This window comes from Poecilia mexicana, unplaced genomic scaffold (genome assembly GCF_051168715.1).
Source record: "Poecilia mexicana isolate PSO_F unplaced genomic scaffold, ASM5116871v1 scaffold_2, whole genome shotgun sequence".
Taxonomy (NCBI): domain Eukaryota; kingdom Metazoa; phylum Chordata; class Actinopteri; order Cyprinodontiformes; family Poeciliidae; genus Poecilia; species Poecilia mexicana.
The window spans coordinates 39794719-39813927 of record NW_028263371.1 but is presented as its reverse complement, the minus strand read 5'-3'; the positions used below and the strand labels follow the sequence as shown (position 1 = coordinate 39813927).

Below are 19209 nucleotides of genomic sequence, written 5' to 3'. Positions count from 1 at the left end.
ATTAAACATTTGAAAAAGTGTGTTTGGAGCCGGTATTCAGCAACATAGATATGCCTTAATGACTTTCGGTGCAATTAAATTGGAGTTCGTCTGTCTTTTTGGTGCTGTTGGGGGTTTTTTTTGTGTTTGTTTTTTCAGAAAATACCAGTGAAAAAACTAAATTAAAAAGACAAAGAACAAACATATGGGGTAGATCTATGGACAGGTCAAATGCAGAATTAGACTACATATCAAGATGCTAAACTCTTGAATTTCCAGTAAGTGTCATTCAATCCATCATCCACCATTAGACAGCGAACGGGACGGCTGCAAACCTACCAACAGATGTCAGTCCTGAATATCTGATAGGCCGATCCGTCAGAGTTTTAATCAGAGGAGCAGTAACGAGCCTCGTGGTAACTCTGGAGGAGCTGCACAGATTCACAGTTCAGATGGGAGAATCTGTTGACAGGACAACTATTAGGTGTCTGTCAGTATGGAATAGTGAGGAGTTATGGAATAACGTCAAGAAAAAAGCAATTTAAAAAAGAATAAAAACTATTGTTTGCCACAAGTGATTTGGAAGATATTATAAATATGTCCAAGAGTTTGCTTTGGTCAGATGAGACTAAGATGTAACTACATGCAAAACACTTAATATGGTTGAAAACTAATGTTGTGCTTAGTGGTGGCAGCATCATGCTGTGTGGAAGTTTTTCTTTAGTAGTGACAGGGAAGCTAGTCATAGTTATTGGGAAGATGAATGGAGTTAATTACAGGGGAAACCTGGGGGGAAAAAAAACTTTGTTAATCTGTAATTTCTTCAAAATTTGGTTTTGAAAAATGTTGAATTAGAAAGAATAGAATAGAATAGAACCGAAAACCCAAATTTACATACTCTATTAAATCTAGCAGTTGAATAAATAAATGTAACTAAATGTTGTTCCCCCAAACATTCTGAAAAATCACCGTCTTGCAAGTACAAAGTTAATTTTAAGAGGCTCCTGTGAGAGGTGAGAATAGTCATGCTCAAATGTCAGAGTGAATTCCCTTTGCGTCGTGATGATGGGGGAACACACAATGGACGCTCTGTGATGCAAAGGTAAAGGACGCAGTTGGAAACCATGAAAGCTAACGCTGGCAGTTCCTCATTACAAGCCTTTCCTGCTGCCAATCTTAATATACCTTAGAGCCGGCCTCACGCTAACACAAACATGCATTCACTCATTCATGGACTAAGGCAAAGTTCAACAGGCTGCATTTGTTCTGAAGGTAGGATTGATTGGATTTTAATGTAACCTTTGAAAGAGCGAGAGGATGAATCATATAAATAATTCACCTCATTTCTCAGGTTGACCTCTTTCCCTCCCCAGCTGCCTGCTGGGGGTCATTGTGGTAAATAACCCACATGGTATTAACCCGATGACATCTGCCGCAAACACAGGCACCAATTTATTGCTGGCGTAAAAACACCCATAAGTCAATTATGAATAATGTTTTACAGAGTTTAAAATTAAATAGGTGAGATTTGATATTTTTCTTTAATTCTTGAAGGGTCTTTATGTTTGACAATTTGTTGTATAACCTGGACAAGTCCTCACAGTACATATGGGGTTCCATCTACAACAACCCAATAAATGTCTAGTTTTCAATCAGAATAAATATATGCATTTGAGCTTCCAATGAACCAAATATCCTTTTCCAGAGACGTTTTCACCATGCAAAATGGTACCCACTTCCTTCCACAGAGCCAGACAAAAATGGCCTTCCATGCAGTCACTGTGGGAAAACTTTGATGGACAATGGGAGAACAGGAAGAACTCCAGATCTGAGTCCATGGTGTAAACCTTACACCCAAGCTCTATTCTAGTACCCTGCAATACATATATATAAAAAAAAAATCCCCTTTGTGTAGATTTATTGCATATTTTACATTTTCTAGTAGTTACTTTATCTTCCAGGTAAATACTAAATTGAAGGGCAGGATCTGAAAAGGTTTTGACTACAAAGGAGATTGATCTACCTAGACCGGATTTAAAAAAAAAAAAAAAAAAAAAAAAAAGTGGGGACTTTGTGCAACCTTTAGAGCAGCACGCGATCCAGTTCCTATTTGTCACAAGCTGTAGTCTGGACACAAGTGCGCAAGGCCACTTCCTTAAGTGTGCCTCGCCCCCTCCCCTCGCTCATTTCCTGCTTACCCAAACAAAAGCTGCTTCTATGGGAAAAGTTTTCAGCCACTTCTTTGCAAACCCCTAGTAAGCAACACTTTTGATTTTGCTCAACTGAAGGAGTGATAATCAGAAACCACCAAGAAGGCCTACAGTCTGGGTATAGTGGTCGAGTCAGATTTGCATCATAAAAATTCAACCAGCAGTGCACATTATGTGAAAACAATTATACCATTTTCAGCTTTATGGGCCAAACAACCACAGAGCTTTAACACAATTCAGAATAAACCAGCTTTTATTGATTATACAATGGCAACATCAATCCTTCATCTAGCTCTGAGATGGCAGTGGATTGCTCAGGTGGATGCCCACAGACAGACCAAACTCTTCGCTGATATGTTCATCTTTCAACTGGAAAGTCTCCTTATCAAAACGGTCCAAGGGAGTGAAGGACAGGGGCTCCTCTTTCAGCAGGTCTTGTAGTCGTGTGCGCCACCTCGCCAGCATCTTCTTACGATCTGCAGCAGCAGCAAGAGCAGGAGCCCAGAAGACCTCAGGGGGCAGAACCTGGAAGCCACAGTAATGCAGGATGCCGTTCTGCAGAGAAAGAATTGCAATGAGGTTTCCACTTTGTATAGTTTAATCACACCCATTTACAGCAAAGTACCTGTAGTGGCCACAGTGTGACATTTATGTCTCCATTAATACCAATTGTACAGAACATGGATTCTGGAGACCCAGTGGTGAAGGACAGCATGGCTTTCTTGTCCTAGAAGGAAACAGGTTGAACACAGCACGTTTGGATTTCTGCAAACCCTTCATTGAACTCTTACCTTGAAGGTTTGCAGGATGTAGGGTTTCTCTTGTGAAAAGGCAAAGCCATTGGTGAGCACCCGATCAAACCAGCCCTTCAGGATGCCAGGAACACTGAACCAATACATGGGGAACTGAAAGAGGGACTACAGTAAGTATGTTCTGACGACTTGCCACAATGTACTGCTGTTAGGACTGCTTTACCTGAAAGATGACCAAGTCTGCCTCAGTGAGCTTAGACTGCTCTTTCGTGATGTCATCTGAAAGTCTTCCCTGCTCCCATGCAAGTTTGGATTCTTCAAGATAACAGAAGTTCTCAGCATCCTTCAAGTCTCCTGTGCATGAAAGGTTCATCAGGCATTAATAAATCCCAACGTTTGAGAAATCTGCATTGATTCATACCTTTGATGTCCTCGGCTGTAGCAGTAGCTTTAAAATCCATGGCATACAGGTCAGAGACTTCCACTGTGCAGCCCTGAGCAGTCAGAACCTCCACAGCAATATTTTTAGCTGCAGCATTGAATGATCTAGAGCTCTGGTGAGCATACACAATCAGCACTTTCTTTGCTGCAATATAGAGAAAAGAACAACTGGATTTAATTCTTTCCATAACTGAAATATAATAGAAGCCAGCAACTTTCTTAACATTAACAGAGCAGACACAAGAAATAAAAGTTTTCAAATGCAAGTGCTCAAAAATAAGCTTACCCATTGTAAAGCTGGTTTCCAAATAAACAGCCAATCAACAAAAGAAAAAGAGGTGCTTGATATTCACAGCTTAAAATGCAGGTTTTATACATCTTTTCCACATTAGGCTCTCTCAGATGCCGTCAATTAGCAATCAGGGTCACCAATCAGTCAGGTGGGAGGATCATTTCCCCCTACCTCCAGATTTGTTTCCAGTTTAAAGAAAAAAACAAACAAAAAAAAAACATTTTTCTTGATTTACTACTGAATTTCAGCAATGATTCATCTATATTCTCACCAGGTGCAATCTTACATCAACCCCTTTACTCATTTTCTCCATTTTACAGTGTTTGTTTTTCTTCTTCTTTGGACCTATCAGTAAAGCAGCAGAGCCAGACATGTGTACATGTGGATCCAGGATATTTGATATCATGCAGGTCTGTATTTGTCCCTCTGTCTACAAAATGTTTAAAATCTACATGCCAGTCTCGCTGTCTTTCACCCACATGAAGCCAGAGTGGCCTGGTAATTCTCTCACTGTACAGCTTTTGGTTTTCTTTTACACTACTTTCCTTTGCAGAAACAGTTGCCTGTGGTCAAGCCCACTCATGGACGTTGCCCCGTTACAGAAAAACAGATTCAGCATCATGGCTTCAAAGGCAAAGAGCTGGGACGCATGTCGCATCAAACGCACCGATGTCCGTTTCTGTCTGTTCAGAGGAAGGGTTCAGTTAACAACAACAAACTGAAGTGTTACAATTTCTTGGCTCTGTAGAAAGATTTAAGTGTTTAAGTGAGACAGAAACGGTGCGTCGCCTCCTCAACGTGATTTTTATCCCATTACATCAGAAGTATGTTGGTTTATGTTATGTTATATTTAGGCTGTGTTTGTACTCACTTTGTTTTGACACGAAAGGATGACGTGAAATGACTCGGGGGAAGGGAGGGCTTGTTTTTTATGCTCTACACACACTAAGCTGCAGATCCTCAAATATTTTGGCACAGCATTGTGTGTTGTTCTCCTACATTTCACATGATAATTTCCTTTTAAATAAAATAAAGACAAACATAACACTAACATCTGCGCTCCAACTTTGCTTTGTCTGTGTTCTCACGGTGTGCGTCAGAAGCAAAAAGAGTTGCACACGCTTTTCATGCTGGTCTTTGTTGTGGGATGCTTGTTGTAAATCGTGGCTTACAGTGCCATTGTGTGGCCAAACTGAGAGTGTAGCTTTAAGGCATGGACATTAAACTCAAACCTGTGCACGCGTTTAGCTGAAAAAACTATTTTCACATAATCTTCTGTTTTGCAGAATGTTGACAATACAATAACTGTTCAGGCTCAGGTTGTTATTTCACAAGGATGGAGAGTTTTGAGGAGTTAACTTAAAATTCACCACACATTTGCCTTCATTCAGCTCAGATATTTTGTTGGTTCACTGAATCCATCATTTGGGCTTTCAAAAATGGCTCAAATGTTTGTATTTGTACTGTATGAAAACTTCTACATTTAAGAAAAGGAAATGATAAAACAGAATCTTAAAGTTCTCTCATTTCTCTGGTATTTCAGATAAGTTTGGTTATCCAAATGCACCTAAAACGGAAAGTATTTACGATAGTCTGATTTAATGTCAAAATGTGATTAAAAATATGTATGTGTGTGTGTGTGTGTGTGTGTGCGTGTAGGGGTGTGTGTGTGTGCGTGTGTATCTATCTGGGTTCAACCTTCACAATAAAACTCAACATCATTCTGGTTTATGTTCATTTGGTGAAATGCTTTAACTGTTTGTTTTGTTTAGATTTTTTTTCCAAAGAGTGTTTTTCTTGATTTAAAACGGTACCAGCTTCCTCCAATTGAACCAACAAAAATGGCTTTTTTGTGCAGAACGTGTGGGAGGACTACAACGAAAGGCATGAGAGCAGTATAAATACAGATAAGAAACTTGGTTTAGCACTCTGATAAACAATTTGTGTTTACTGACATATCTCACAGAGCCAGAAGCAATTTTTAGGAATCAAATGACATCATTGATTGTTTTTATGCTAACGTTGATAAAAACGATGTAAACTTTACAGTGCAGGCACTGAAGAAATGTCCCTTAGCTTATTTTGATGTCTGTGCAAGAATTTGGCCCATTTCTCAATATTCCTTCTATCACACTTCAGTATTTTATATTATGCTGAATATAATTTGATTTGTTTCAAGTTGACTTTGTTTTGGTATGAAGTAAAATGTCTTGTTTATTTTATCTGACTTTGCGTGTTTGAATTCTGATGCAAATGTAAATTCAGATTTGGCTGTGAGGTAGGGTGGGACAGGAAGATTGTTTTTTTTAATCGGTTGCTTTCTTTAGTTTGTCTCGCCTCTACTTTCCATTGCGCACAATGTAAATAGCATTGGTACATTGTTCACTGTTATATAAAATTTGTATACAAATGAAGTCTGACTGATTTCTTCACTGATAATAGTTTCTAAAGGAAAGCCCGACTGCACAGGAAGTCCTTCACTGGTGCTTGTGAGGTGGGCAAGTTTAAGACTGTCTTTATTTAGCAAGGAATGTTCTATTGAAATCGTTTCTTCCAGGAAGGACTAAACAAAACAGCAGCATAAACAAACTCAAAACATATTCAAGTAAAAAAGAATTGTCAAGCAATATAAAAAGACAGTACAAAAAAGACAAAAGAAATACACAAATATAAAAGAATTTGCATAAAAGCCAATGGAAAATTTGGGAGAAAAAATTCCTTTCAGCCCAATTTAAAGGCCTTTCAAAATATGGACCCAAATATAATTCTTAGTCTTTCAACTGGTGCCTTACTTGCTGAATTCTTGTGTGAGAGAGATTGTCGTGGAAGTCTGTAATCATCTCAATACAAGAACACCACAAAAAGATTGAATATTGAGAAAAATGTCAACATTTTTTGAACAGTTTGTCTCTGGCTCTCAAACTCATTACACATGGTAAATATTTCTTGCAATTTGGATGATTATGACTTACAGATAAACCCAAAGTGTGGTGTCTCAGAAAAATAGAGTATTACATATCGATTTAAAAAATGGTTTTACACAAGGATTTCTATACATCTAATATGTCAGGTCTCCTTTTGCGTGCTTTGTTGCACCAATATCTGTGGCATTGCTGAGATGTAATGGAAGCCCAGGTTGCACTCTGCAGCCATAGACCATTTGTGTTGATCAATCCAGCACTGACACCATGGTCATTGGACCAACTTTGGCAGTGTGAAAAGGAGAAGTGTCTTACTGGAAAATACAATCAGCATCTCCATATAACTTGTTATGGAAATAAATTATGATTGCTGTATGACTTCCTGGTAGATGGCTGTAGTGACTGGACTTCAGTAACCCAATGCCAAGGCTCTCATAACTGAAAGTTTCACTCTGGACTGTAAGCAATGTGGGTTCTCCTCCAGACCCTGGAACCTCAAGTTTCATCTAAAATACAAACTGCTCTCGTGCAAAAAGAGAACTCTGGCTGGATCATTGAGCTAGAGTCCAGGAGTCATCTGTGCATAGTGGCTCATGATCCAGCAACTGACTCAGGTGAAATCCTTGTGATGCTCCCAGAAATATTTGGCTCTGGTGTTCACAGTAGATTGGCAGGAAAGGGGAAAAGATGTGGCAAAGGTTCAACAGACCAGGACTTGAACTCGTGACTGCCACATTGAGGACTGGAGGCCTCCATGCACGGGTTGTGGGACCTGTCCCCTGTGCCACCTCTAATCCCAGAAATTCATGAGTGGGTTTTCCTTGGCAGTCCTCTGAAGACTGCTGTTAATGCCTTTTATCAGGTTACTTTAAATGAAACCAGCACTCTGAACCTCCAATTTGTTTTGCCAACAGTTGGGGGTTTAGACCCAACCATTTTGTTTTCAACCAGAATATTTTGAGACATTTTACAGCCATAGACATTGCAAAATCTCCCCCCGCCCCCAATCATCTACATTCAAATCCAAATTTTGCCATCTGAGAAAAAGAAAAAATCCACACACACACCATTTCTGAATAAACAGCTCTAAATAATCATGAGAATCAGATCTAATCTAAACTTCTATGTATGTGTTCATTCTTTCTTTAAATACATTTTCTAAGAAGTTGCCTATTCCAGTCAGAAAACTTTTCATAAGTAGACCTGGAACCTGGAGTTTAAGCATAACTAAATCAGATATAATAGTGGAGTGCTGTGGTGATGCAGGGGAAAACACAACCCACACATAGAGGCCTTACTCTCTGGCTGTCACAGGCTCAAGTCCAAGCCAGATAACCCACATTCCCTTCTGATCACCCTCAAACAAAAACCACTGGAGCCAATAAAACATTTTCAATAAGAAAACAGTTATAGTTTAACTTTGAGACCCGTTTGCTTTTGGGAATGGATGCGAGTGTCAGAAAACAGGGCAGCATTCGCACAATTGTTTTATGCTTGCAAAAATGACATTTCATTTAACGGTTTGAAAATTGAGCTTTCAAGACAGTTAAGCACATCAATTGCTAAAAAATTAAACTTTTTCAAAGGTTTATGATAAATGACAGGCATCTCAAGTGTTAAACTTGCATGCTTTAATTAACAGAAAAGTCTATTTATAGCCTTCCCAATAATCACCGAGTGATAAACCCGTCAGAGATAAGCAGAATCAAGACATTACCAATCAAGTTCCAGCCATAAACATGTAGAAATTTACTCCAAGTTTACCTAGGTTATGAAGGAGTTTGGGGATCATCACGAAACCTCATGTCAATTTCATTAAGGGGCTGAACCGCTTACAAAACATAATAGCCCTAATGATATTCAAAGTTTTGAACCAGCAACAGTAATGTCAGGGAAAAAGAAAATTTCAAGTGCTATAACGTAGATTTCATGTTGTTCATAGCACAGCTAGGACAATCTTGAGCTAGAATATTTTAGAAATACCCAAGTGTTCAGTGATTAATTCAGTGCCTCCAATTTTGGGGGCAGAGAAATGAAAATAAACTCAGGCCAAGCAAAAAAAAAAAAAAAAAAAAAAAAAAAAAAAAAATCTGATTAAAGCAGCTTTAATTCCACACACTGATCATTCAAGACAAGAGTAACATCTTAGCATCCAGCCTTCAACTGGCTGTGACTTGTTCAGGTGGATTCCCACTGTCAGACCAGACTATTTTCTGGCACGTTTCTCATGGACATCAGGCTTCAACTGGGAAGTCTTATCAAAACGGTCCAAAGGAGTGAAGGACAGGGGCTCCTCCTCCAGCAGGCCTTGCAGTCGTGTGCGCCAGCCCGCCAGCATGTTCCAACGATCTTCCTCAGAAGCAAAATCCGGAGCCCAGAAGACCTGAGGGGCCAGAACCTGGAAGCCACAGTAGTGCAGCACACCATTCTGCAGAGAAAGAATGGCTATGAGGTTTCTACTTTGTATAGTTTAATCACACCCAGTTAAGATAAATTACCTGTAGTGGCCACAATGTGACAGTCATGTCGCCGTCAATACAGAACATGGCTGTTCGACATCCAGTCGTCAAGGACAGCATGGCTTTCTTGTCCTAGAAGGAAACTGGTTGAACACAGCACGTTCGGATTTCTGCAAACCCTTCATTGAACTCTTACCTTTAAGGTTTCCAGGCAGTAGGGTTCGTCTTGTGAAAAGTCAAAGCCATTGGTGACCACCCGATCAAACCAGCCCTTCAGGATGCCAGGAACACCGAACCAATACATGGGGAACTGAAAGAGGGACTACAGTTGGTACAACATTGTGCATTTATAGATCACCGATGTATAGAAATACCTGAAAGATGACCAAGTCTGCCTCAGCTAGCTTAGATTGCTCCTTTGTGATTTCATCTGAAAGATTTCCCTGCTCCCATGAAAGTTTGGATTCATCAAGATAACAGAAGTTCTCAGCACTCTTCAAGTTTCCTGTGCAAAAAAAATAAATAGATTTGTCAGACATGAACCACTGACAATATTTCATCACCTAAAGTTATGTTATACCTTTGACGTCCTTGGCTGTGGCAGCGGCTTTAAAAGCCATGGCATACAGGTCAGAGACTTCCACTGTGCAGCCCTGAGCAGTCAGAATGTCCACAACAGCATCTTTAGCTGCAGTATCAAATGATCCAGAGCTCTGGTGAGCATATACAATCAGCACTTTCTTTGCTGCAAAAACATCAAAGAATGTATTGAGCACCAATCAGATCATAAATGTTTCTAATATTTAACCAATCTACACAATTGAACTTAAACAGATTTTAAAATTAACTACCCAAAAGGGAACATGTGAAAGAAAGGAAAAAAAAAAACTGTTACCCATTTCAGAGCCAATGTCTCAGCTGTCTATGATCAATTCAACAAAAAAAAAAATAATAATAAAAAATTAATAAAAAATAAAAACCTGCGTCAACAATGCTCACTATACAGAAAAGCCTTCCTACTGCTTTTATACACTGAACTATTTGGGTTCTTGTTGACTCAGGTGTTGTCAATCAGCGTTCATCAAGCCCACATCAAACAGAACTGAATGGTTGCGAGTTAATGCTGCTACACACTCGCATCCAGTAGGTGGCAGCAGACACCTAGAAGTTGCTTGTGAGCCTCCATAATAGAAAAGAAGAAGAGTAAGAAAGCAGGGGGGAGAAGCATGTGAATCAGGTTACCTGCTGTTATTTTCACAAAGAAAAGTGTTTCGCCTGAAGTTAACCATATTGGGAGCTGTAGATAATGTGAGAATATAGCATAAATTGATTTTTCTTAATGCAAGTTTTGATTGCCAGCTACCTTGTAGTTCAGAGAATCCAAGCACCAGCTCTAAATATATGTTAGTGTCGATATATATATTTACAATTTTCAGGTATACATTTAAAAAAAATCCTCTAGGAGTACTTAGAGCTCTGGGATATACCAAGGAAAACAAACAGTGGAATGTTTTATCTTCAGATTTGTAGATCCTTTCAGAGCAGCTAACAAGACGCTCTGAAAGATATTCCTTATGTTCTGCATGTGCACTCTAACCTCAAGACGTTTTTAATTGCGTCGTATGGGTAACGGGACATTTTGTTGAGAGGGGAACAAGACCAGTCGGCAAAGTAAGCATCTAGGAGGTATACTGTCCATCCAGACAGTCAGCTGGTGTCTGGATAGACAAACTCTTGCATGGTTGTTGGGAATCTGGTGCCGATTTTCAGTCAAAGGTGGCAACGGCAATTGCAGACTGAAACCAGGGGAAACTGTCTAAAATGTGATAAAAGGTCAATGAACTTAAAATACTGGATGATCTCAAAGTGATCTGGACAAAACTTTACATTCATAAAGTAAAAATCCAAACAGAGGCACCATGCTTATGTTTTAAGAAAATTGACTGTGGGAAAAAAAAAAAAAAAAAAAAAAGTTCAGCACCAAGGACATTTCTCAAACCATTAAATAAAATTATAATTCTGGCTTGATGTTCTCCCAGTCTCAACAGGTGGGGATGTTTCTCATCCTCGCCACATTAAATTCTAGTAGAGAATCCATTGGCTTTGCTCAGAAGTCCAAGAATACAAGTCCTTAAATTGCTTGAAGGAGAAAGTTTAAATATTCACTTATCCTACACAAGCAGTTTGTTCTGTTGCAGTACAATTGAAAATGCATTCATCACTTAGATTTCACCCACAAGCATTTTTATTTCCCCCTCCCAAGGAGAATATCCCAACATTACAGCCAGGAGAATCTCAGCAAATATCAAACTCAGCAGTCACTGCCAGAATTAAATCACCTGCAAGTTAGTAATTTTTTAATCATTCCTTTAATTTTAACAGGTTTAGTTCACATTTAGACTATGAAAAAGTGCAAATTGAAGTCAAGTCACAAAAACCTCAGTTTCAGAATAAACCAGCTTTTATTGATCATACAATGGCAACAGCTCGGCCTCAATCCTTCATCTGGCTCCGAGACGACCGTGGATTGCTCCGGTGGATGCCCACAGACAGACCAAACTCTTCGCCGACATATTTCAACTGGAAAGTCTTCTTATCAAAACAGTACAAGGGAGTGAAGGACAGGGGCTCCTCTTCCAGCAGGCCTTGTAGTCGTGTGCGCCAGCTCTCCAGCATCTTCTTACGATCTTCAGCAGCAGCAAGAGCCGGAGCCCAGAAGACCTCAGGGGACAGAAGCTGGAAGCCACAGTAGTGCAGGATGCCGTTCTGCAGAGAAAGAATTGCTATGAGGTTTCTACTTTGTATAGTAGAATCACACCCATTTATGACAAAGTACCTGTAGTGGCCACAGTGTGACATTTATGTCTCCATTAATACCAATTGTACAGAACATGGATTCTGGAGACCCAGTGGTGACAGACAGCATGACTTTCTTGTCCTAGAAGGAAACAGGTTGAACACAGCATGTTTGGATTTCTGCAAACCCTTCACTGAACTCCTACCTTGAAGGTTTGCAGGCCATAGGGTTTCTTTTGTGAAAAGGCAAAGCCATTGGTGAGCACCCGATCAAACCAGCCCTTCAGGATGCCAGGAACACTGAACCAATACATGGGGAACTGAAAGAGGGACTACAGTAAGTATGTTCTGACGACTTGCCACAATGTACTGCTGTTAGGACTGCTTTACCTGAAAGATGACCAAGTCTGCCTCAGTGAGCTTAGACTGCTCTTTTGTGATGTCATCTGAAAGTCTTCCCTGCTCCCATGCAAGTTTGGATTCTTCAAGATAACAGAAGTTCTCAGCATCCTTCAAGACTCCTGTGCATGAGAGGTTCATCAGGCATTAATAAATCCCAACGTTTGAGAAACCTGCATCGATTCATACCTTTGATGTCCTCGGCTGTAGCAGTGGCTTTAAAACCCATGGCATACAGGTCAGAGACTTCCACTGTGCAGCCCTGAGCAGTCAGAACCTCCACAGCAATATTTTTAGCTGCAGCATTGAATGAGCTAGAGCTCTGGTGAGCATACACAATCAGCACTTTCTTTGCTGGGGAAAAAAAAACACACAATACATTTTACAATCACCTCAGAAACATAATAGTTACAACAAATATGTTCAAGCTCAAGGAAACTATTACCCATTTTGCCCCCAAAACCTGGTTGTTGTTGTTGCCACAGCCAAAGGAATTGGAATAAATCACACCCTACCTGCTAAACTTGCTCAGCTGTTTTTAAATATGGGTGTGCTCAAACACACTCAGGTGCAGATAATTAACAATTATCCTCATGATTCAGGTAACAGCATCAGAGTAATTTCAGATTTCCACACATTTTCACTAAAATCTGAAGTTGAATAAGTTCTGTCCGTGAACAATAGTACAGTATTTTACTTCCAATTTATACTGCTGCAGACTTAGTGTTGCTTCTGCTTTTTCATCATATTTCAATGAGATGTGCAATGTCTGCACAACTTTGTGCACAGATTAAATCACTGTGCGGAGCCATTTGATAAATTCTGACAGCAACCATGTAATGTAGCTTACATGGCAGCAAAATGTGTTTTAAATAGTGAGCAACAGCACCATCATGTGGCCACAAGGGAAAATCGTTGTTGCAAAGTTCTGTTCTACATCCGCATCATTTTTGTTTTGAAGTGTAGTTCTTAAACTGGGTTGTGTGGTACTTGAATGGTTCTGATTGCAGCAGCTGGCACTGAACAATGAACAAGTGCTGGTGACTCTTTAAGACATAATCCAGTTACAACAGAATCTGGAAATGACATCACACCCAACAAAAATGGTGCATTTGTGAGCTTTAGTACCAGTAAGATTTGAGAGTTGTTTGGTTTTGGCTAGCATAACAGCTGTTAGCAATAACCGCTATTCCCTTTTTTTTCCCTTTGCTATCGAGGTTCTTATGGCTTCAAAAGACACAAATCATCACAAGCGCAATCATTTAGGGATTACTATTTTATTTTTCGATATTTTCTTTTCTAAATTTCAACTTCTTGGGACCTTAGTGTAGCTAAATGTTTCCATTATGGAGGTTTTAAATGTCAGTTTCTGAGAAACAGTTAAACTCAGTTAAACTCAACCAAACATCTGAAACATACAGGATAGTAGGAGTCCACTACTTACATCACTGACATTCAAATATAAATTTAAGCGATGCCATTTTATGGTGACAACTTTGACTTTTTATGCAGACATCTGTATGCGAACGTTTTTATTAAGAAAATAACACGAACATAATTCAAGCAGAAAATACAGTCGTCCTGTTTTCATTTTCGACCAGTAGATGGCGAAAGTGCACATGAACTGTTAATGCCAAGGTCTGAATTGAATGCTGTTTACCACCTAATCACTGTTTACATCCACCATGAGTTATAGTCATCCAGATGTTGAGACATTAATTTTAGCTCCACCCTGATGGGAAATAATCACTGCAGAGATGCAAATAGCAACCTTTAAAAGATTAATGTTGCTGATCTAATCACCGGGATGACCGTTAAGTAAACAGAGCTGCAGGATTTACTGTGAGACTATTGGCTGGCCGTCAGCAGGGCCGCCTGGCAACGGTACAAGCTGGCAGGTGTTGGGCTGCTCAGGGAAAGACTCAAGATGGACTCAAATTAATTTGTCTATTTGTTGTTCAGTTGTCGTAGCTCTTTCATTCAGCTCCCCAGCCGTGACTGAACCTCACTCTTATTTTCACCTTAGTCACTTAAAAAGTGCGTAAGCTTTCATCGTCATCTTTATCACTATAAAATGATACAATTTCCATTTAGAGAGACAATGACTAAAGGGAGAGAGTAAGCTCTAGTGACACACATCCCAGACATTTTGCCTACGAAGACTGTCTGATCTATTGTCAATGTCGGCTGGCCAACTAAACTCTGTAATTTGGTCAAAATTTACCCACAGTTTAGCCCTTACAGCAGCTTTCTCTAAAAAAAAGAATGTATGTATCTTTCTCACCTACACAATAAACTATTTCTCGTTTAAAATATATATATATATATATAATTATTGTAGTTGAAGTCATAGTAAAGTCCACATTTGGCAATATCTTTTTGTTTTTTTGGTAATATTTCTCTGTTGCATAAAGGCTGTGCAGTGTTTAGACAGGCCAGTTGAACACATTACATTTGCTGTAATTCAGATTGATTTACTTGTATCCAAAGATATTTTTAAATGCACTTCAGTTTCATTTGAACTGATGTATAGATTAATAAATAAATGCTGCTTTTCTATTCACTTTTTCTCTTTTCTAACTTTAAAATTTGTCACTGATCTTTTGAAACATTGATTTTCAGTGTGGGATTGCCATCTTCCTGTCGCGTAACTGCTCTGTTCTCCTCAGAACGATAATTTGCTCAGTGTGAAGAAGTGTTTCCTGAGTCCAAACCCCTGCAGGCTAGAAGGCAACATGATGAAGAGACGTCCACTGAACCGTGACAGAGGCTGACAGTGAGACACCGATTTGCATTGTTAACAGAGCAGGGGACTGAGAAACCTTCTGCCTACTTATTTGATGTCACAGCGAAGGAATGCGCAGATAAGAGCATCTGAACATTTACATGCATGCCTCTTTTTTCGTTATCGCCTCTGGCTCAGACGGTGTTCTCCATAATCCATTGATCCCTTGGAGGTACTTACTGCAGATCTGCCTTATAACTCATTAGCATAAAAAGATACGAAAAAAAAATAAAAACATTCCAGCATCTCCTTCCTTAGATACTGTGGCTCTTCAGCTAAGTCACAATGCCACCAAACGTTTTGGACTTGTCAACAAAATCTAGCATCATAGCATCACTACTCGGAGATTCCCTAACTACCACACAGATGGTCAATTTCACTGCTTGGCTTATGTTTTTAAGCAGAGACACTTTCTTCTCTGCAGACTTTGTCATTTTCAATTGTGTTTACTGTGGTAATATGTTCATAGTTTTCGTTCATAGTTTTCTATGTTACCTTTTGGTTCAGGGTTTTGAGTCGGTGTTGGATTAGACACTGACTATGAATAGTGTAGTTTTCTGTTTTTAGTGCTTCTCTGTGTTGGCTCAGCTTAGCCATTTCTTCCCATTTGATTTTAATCTCAGCTCTTCTCTGTGGCCCGTTAACAATCTGCCACCTGCTTCTATTTCACTAATCACCTCCTCACAGTATTTGACTCAGTTCATTTAGTTATTTGTCAGATCCTTCCTTTGTCCCACCATGTCAGGCCTTGCCAGGAAGATAACTGCTTCATATTTAAAGTAATGTAAGTTTGTAATATAACAACTGCTTAAACTCCCTCATGGTGGTGCTACTACTGCTTTACCGTACTCTCACCTGTCTAAAATTGTCATGTGAAGCTTAACACTCTATTGTCTCTTACAACAACAGCAATCTCAGTCCAAAAGCAACAAAAAACAAGAACACTTAAAACACTGTTTTCAGGGGAGGAAGGGCTGTTTTTGTTTTTTTGTTTGTTTTTATTTACTTGCAACAAATGTTTCATGAATCTCAAATTTAAAAAAAAAAAAAGTTTTATTTAGGTTCATTAAACTTAGGTTTAACCAGTTTACCTCATACACCAATCACCAAACTGCACCGACTTTATTCTCTCCTTCCTGATATCGCTCCTTGGTCTGCTGCTGACAACCTAAACTTACTACAGACGTTACATTAACCAATAACCAATACCTCAGTTTTATTGATCAGCTCTCAGTTTGTTCCTTTTGTTTGGCTCAAAGAACAAAACCTCTCGTTATGATGCAAAGTTGCTCAAAGACTTCAAAATGTTTTCACTTGCCGCAGTGGCAAGAGCTGATCGACCCAAATCTTCCCCCAAAAAACCGCACAGCAGCTGTTATCCAGAGAGATGTGACTGATGGAGGGGTTGAGAAATTAAAGGTTTATTAGTCACAAACTGTTGCAGCAGACGATTGGAACTAAATTAATAAGAACATGCTCAAATGTTAAAAGAAACTTAATCATTAAGTCTTAGTGTTATATGCACAGGAAGTAAAAAGGAGATGAAAATGTGAGGCTCTGTCCTTTCAACCAGATGGTGTCTAGACTGGAACAGACGACAAATTAAATCCAAGACGTCCCAGCGGGAAAAGAGCAGGGAAACACAAGAGAGAGAGAATATGCAGTCTCCAAACAATACACACTGCTCAGATTGTGAAAAAAAAGCTTTATTAGTAAGCGGAACATCAGAACAAACAGCCTTTAATTTTCACAAATCAGTCAGAGAGGTAAAAAGCATACGTTAAGAATAAGGATTTTACCAACATCATTGTCTTATATCTTTTTTTTTAAAAAAAAGATGTAAACAACTTACAGCCTGTTTGTGTGTTTGCCTCTTATCAGTTGACAAACACACAAACAGGTGGCCTGAGAACGATGGTGGCCGTATGCCGAAGCTCTGTCAGCGACTGCATACGGTGGAGTCGTTTCTCACAGAGCCTGTTGCAACGTCTGAGGACACATTTTCCACCGGCAGCGATCTTATTCAGAGTGATCGTTAATTTAATGATTAACACTGACAATTTAGAAAACAGCAGAAGCCAAAAGACCAGCATAAGGTTTTATATTTTACTTTAAAAACGTTTGTGACAATTATTGTCCATTTATTTGGTTCAATTCAGGGAATAGCAACAGGAATGTTTGTTTGTTTTTTTTCCTTATAAAATGCTACAGTAAAAAATTTTAAAAAATGTCATCAACTGTGAGATTATAAAGATTTCCTGTCATCTTAACCATTCAGGCCAATATAATTACATTAGTTTTAAATGCCCACATCTTACCTGCAACCTTCTTGAATTCCTCTGTCCATGTAGCTCCAGAAGAGAGGTGGGTGTGTCTCGGCGAGGACAGAAAGAGAGGCTGCAGAAGAAATCAGACGACTGGACTGAGACGGAACAAGATGAGGAGGTTTGCTTCCCAGGTCCTCAATTACATCTTAATCCTAACATTTTCTCTTTAACTTCAAGCATCATGTAAAACATGAGAATATGTTTTTTTGCTTTCTGACTAAACTTCTTTTTTCTTTTTCTTTTTTTTTTTTTGCGTTTCTCCAGCCTACTGGATTCTTGAATGTATCAGGTGAGTAAGTTTTCACTTTGTTTTCATTTTAATTTAAGACAGTTTCCTACCTTTGGAATTGATCTCTTAGTCATCTTTTAGCAAGAAAACAAACATTTGATTATTGTTGTAGTTGTTGTTGTTACACTTTGACTCAGTTTTAATTTTTCCTCACAAAGTTTGCATGTTCTCCCCCAGTGTGGGTTCTCTCCAGGTACTTCATCTTCCTCCTGCAGCCCAAAAACCTGACAGGTTAATTGATTACTTTAAGCCATGCCTTCATTGTGAGTCAGTGTGTTTGTGTTTCTCTGTATTGCCCTGCTAGCGCGACCTGTCCAGGGTGAACTCCACCTTCTCCCCCATAATCGCTGAATAGATGGATAGCCTCCCACGATCCAACCGAAAGTAAACAAAAGCTGAATGCCTTATAAGTAAATAAATACAATTTCAAATTACAGTACTGGATAGTTATTTTGTTTGTTTGTTTGTTTTTGTTTTTATATTTACTCAGTCTCTGTGTCCCTTCAGCACCTCGGACAGCGGCGGTCTCTCCAACTAGGATCAACGCTGAGGGGCGGTGGTGGAGTTATTTTCAGGCTTTTTGTGAAATCATTCTTAATTAAAAAAAAATAAAAAATGTCTACAGCACATCGTTATGACAATTCCGAACGAAAGAGAGCGTTTTCATATTTTATATCTTGCATTAAGAAAATGATGCCTCTTTTCTTTATAATAAAAAAAAACAACTTTTTTTGCTCCAGAGAAAATGACCTGATCCTGATTTCTGACCAACAGCAAACTGACTGTACCAGGGGACCAAAGGACCCGGAGAGCCTCCGCGAGGGTAAATGCCGGTGGACAGAGAGGACCGTGCGCGCTCCAGAGAGGAGAGGAGACGCAGGAGGCGCGCAACCGCCAAATATCGGTCTGCGCATGCGTCCAGGGAGCGCGTCCGCGTCGTGGCCTTTAACGTGGCTTTTGCAGAGCTTAGGAAACTTCTGCCGACCCTCCCACCGGATAAAAAGCTGTCCAAAATTGAAATCCTGAGACTCGCTGTTTGTTACATCTCCTACCTGAACCATGTCCTGGATGTTTGAGAGGAAATGACACATATTTATCACATAAGGAGCTGCAGGACAGTTTCAGAAAAAATCTGCAGGATTAAAGAAAGACATTTAATTTTCTGAATATTGTTTGTAAGCTAAGTGTACTTATTGAATATTCTTAGAGTTAGTAAATATGGAGGTCCAAAAGTGCCATAAATAAATAAATGGCACAACTAATGGTGTCATTAATAAGTAAAAGGATGAATATTCCTTCACATGCATAATGAATTAAATGTCTATAAACAATATTTTTGTTTGCAAATTTCATGACAGTTATTTTTTTTACAGTTTACTTCAACGAAATGCTTATGCTTTACATAATTATTTTTTTTTCTTTTTGATCCAATTACTTCAAATTCAGTGGGTGGGGTTAAGAACAAGTTGACCTCGCTTGTGGCCATTAACCAATCAGATGTTGGAGTTAAATTCTTTCTTTTTGACACTGCATCGTATTGAATTAATTTTACACACATG

The 19209-nt window shown here is 39.2% G+C and overlaps 2 protein-coding genes, 1 long non-coding RNA gene and 1 pseudogene across 4 annotated transcripts; 1 reads left to right on the top strand and 3 right to left on the bottom strand.

The window, feature by feature from the left end:
- Positions 1-2424: 2424 nt before the first annotated feature.
- On the bottom strand, positions 2425-3812 carry LOC106921905 (ribosyldihydronicotinamide dehydrogenase [quinone]-like; annotated as a pseudogene). The gene is made up of 5 exons (XR_015766326.1): positions 3669-3812; positions 3363-3527; positions 2981-3295; positions 2815-2916; positions 2425-2744 (listed from the first exon to the last, which is right to left on the bottom strand). The product of XR_015766326.1 is annotated as a ribosyldihydronicotinamide dehydrogenase [quinone]-like (transcript).
- Positions 3813-3975: 163 nt separating this feature from the next.
- On the top strand, positions 3976-4725 carry LOC106921907 (uncharacterized). Its single transcript, XR_001419084.2, has 2 exons — positions 3976-4084; positions 4228-4725. It is a non-coding gene; the product is annotated as an uncharacterized LOC106921907 (long non-coding RNA).
- A 3959-nt stretch (positions 4726-8684) lies between these two features.
- On the bottom strand, positions 8685-10069 carry LOC106921902 (ribosyldihydronicotinamide dehydrogenase [quinone]-like). Its single transcript, XM_088016350.1, has 6 exons — positions 9950-10069; positions 9635-9799; positions 9429-9559; positions 9251-9364; positions 9094-9186; positions 8685-9023 (listed from the first exon to the last, which is right to left on the bottom strand). The coding sequence occupies exons 1-6, from the start codon at positions 9951-9953 to the stop codon at positions 8802-8804; spliced, it is 729 nt and encodes a 242-aa protein (XP_087872476.1). The 5' UTR covers positions 9954-10069; the 3' UTR covers positions 8685-8801.
- A 1428-nt stretch (positions 10070-11497) lies between these two features.
- LOC106921904 (ribosyldihydronicotinamide dehydrogenase [quinone]-like) lies at positions 11498-12807 on the bottom strand. Its single transcript, XM_014993905.2, has 6 exons — positions 12695-12807; positions 12439-12603; positions 12241-12371; positions 12057-12170; positions 11891-11992; positions 11498-11820 (listed from the first exon to the last, which is right to left on the bottom strand). The coding sequence occupies exons 1-6, from the start codon at positions 12696-12698 to the stop codon at positions 11548-11550; spliced, it is 789 nt and encodes a 262-aa protein (XP_014849391.2). The 5' UTR covers positions 12699-12807; the 3' UTR covers positions 11498-11547.
- Positions 12808-19209: the final 6402 nt, after the last annotated feature.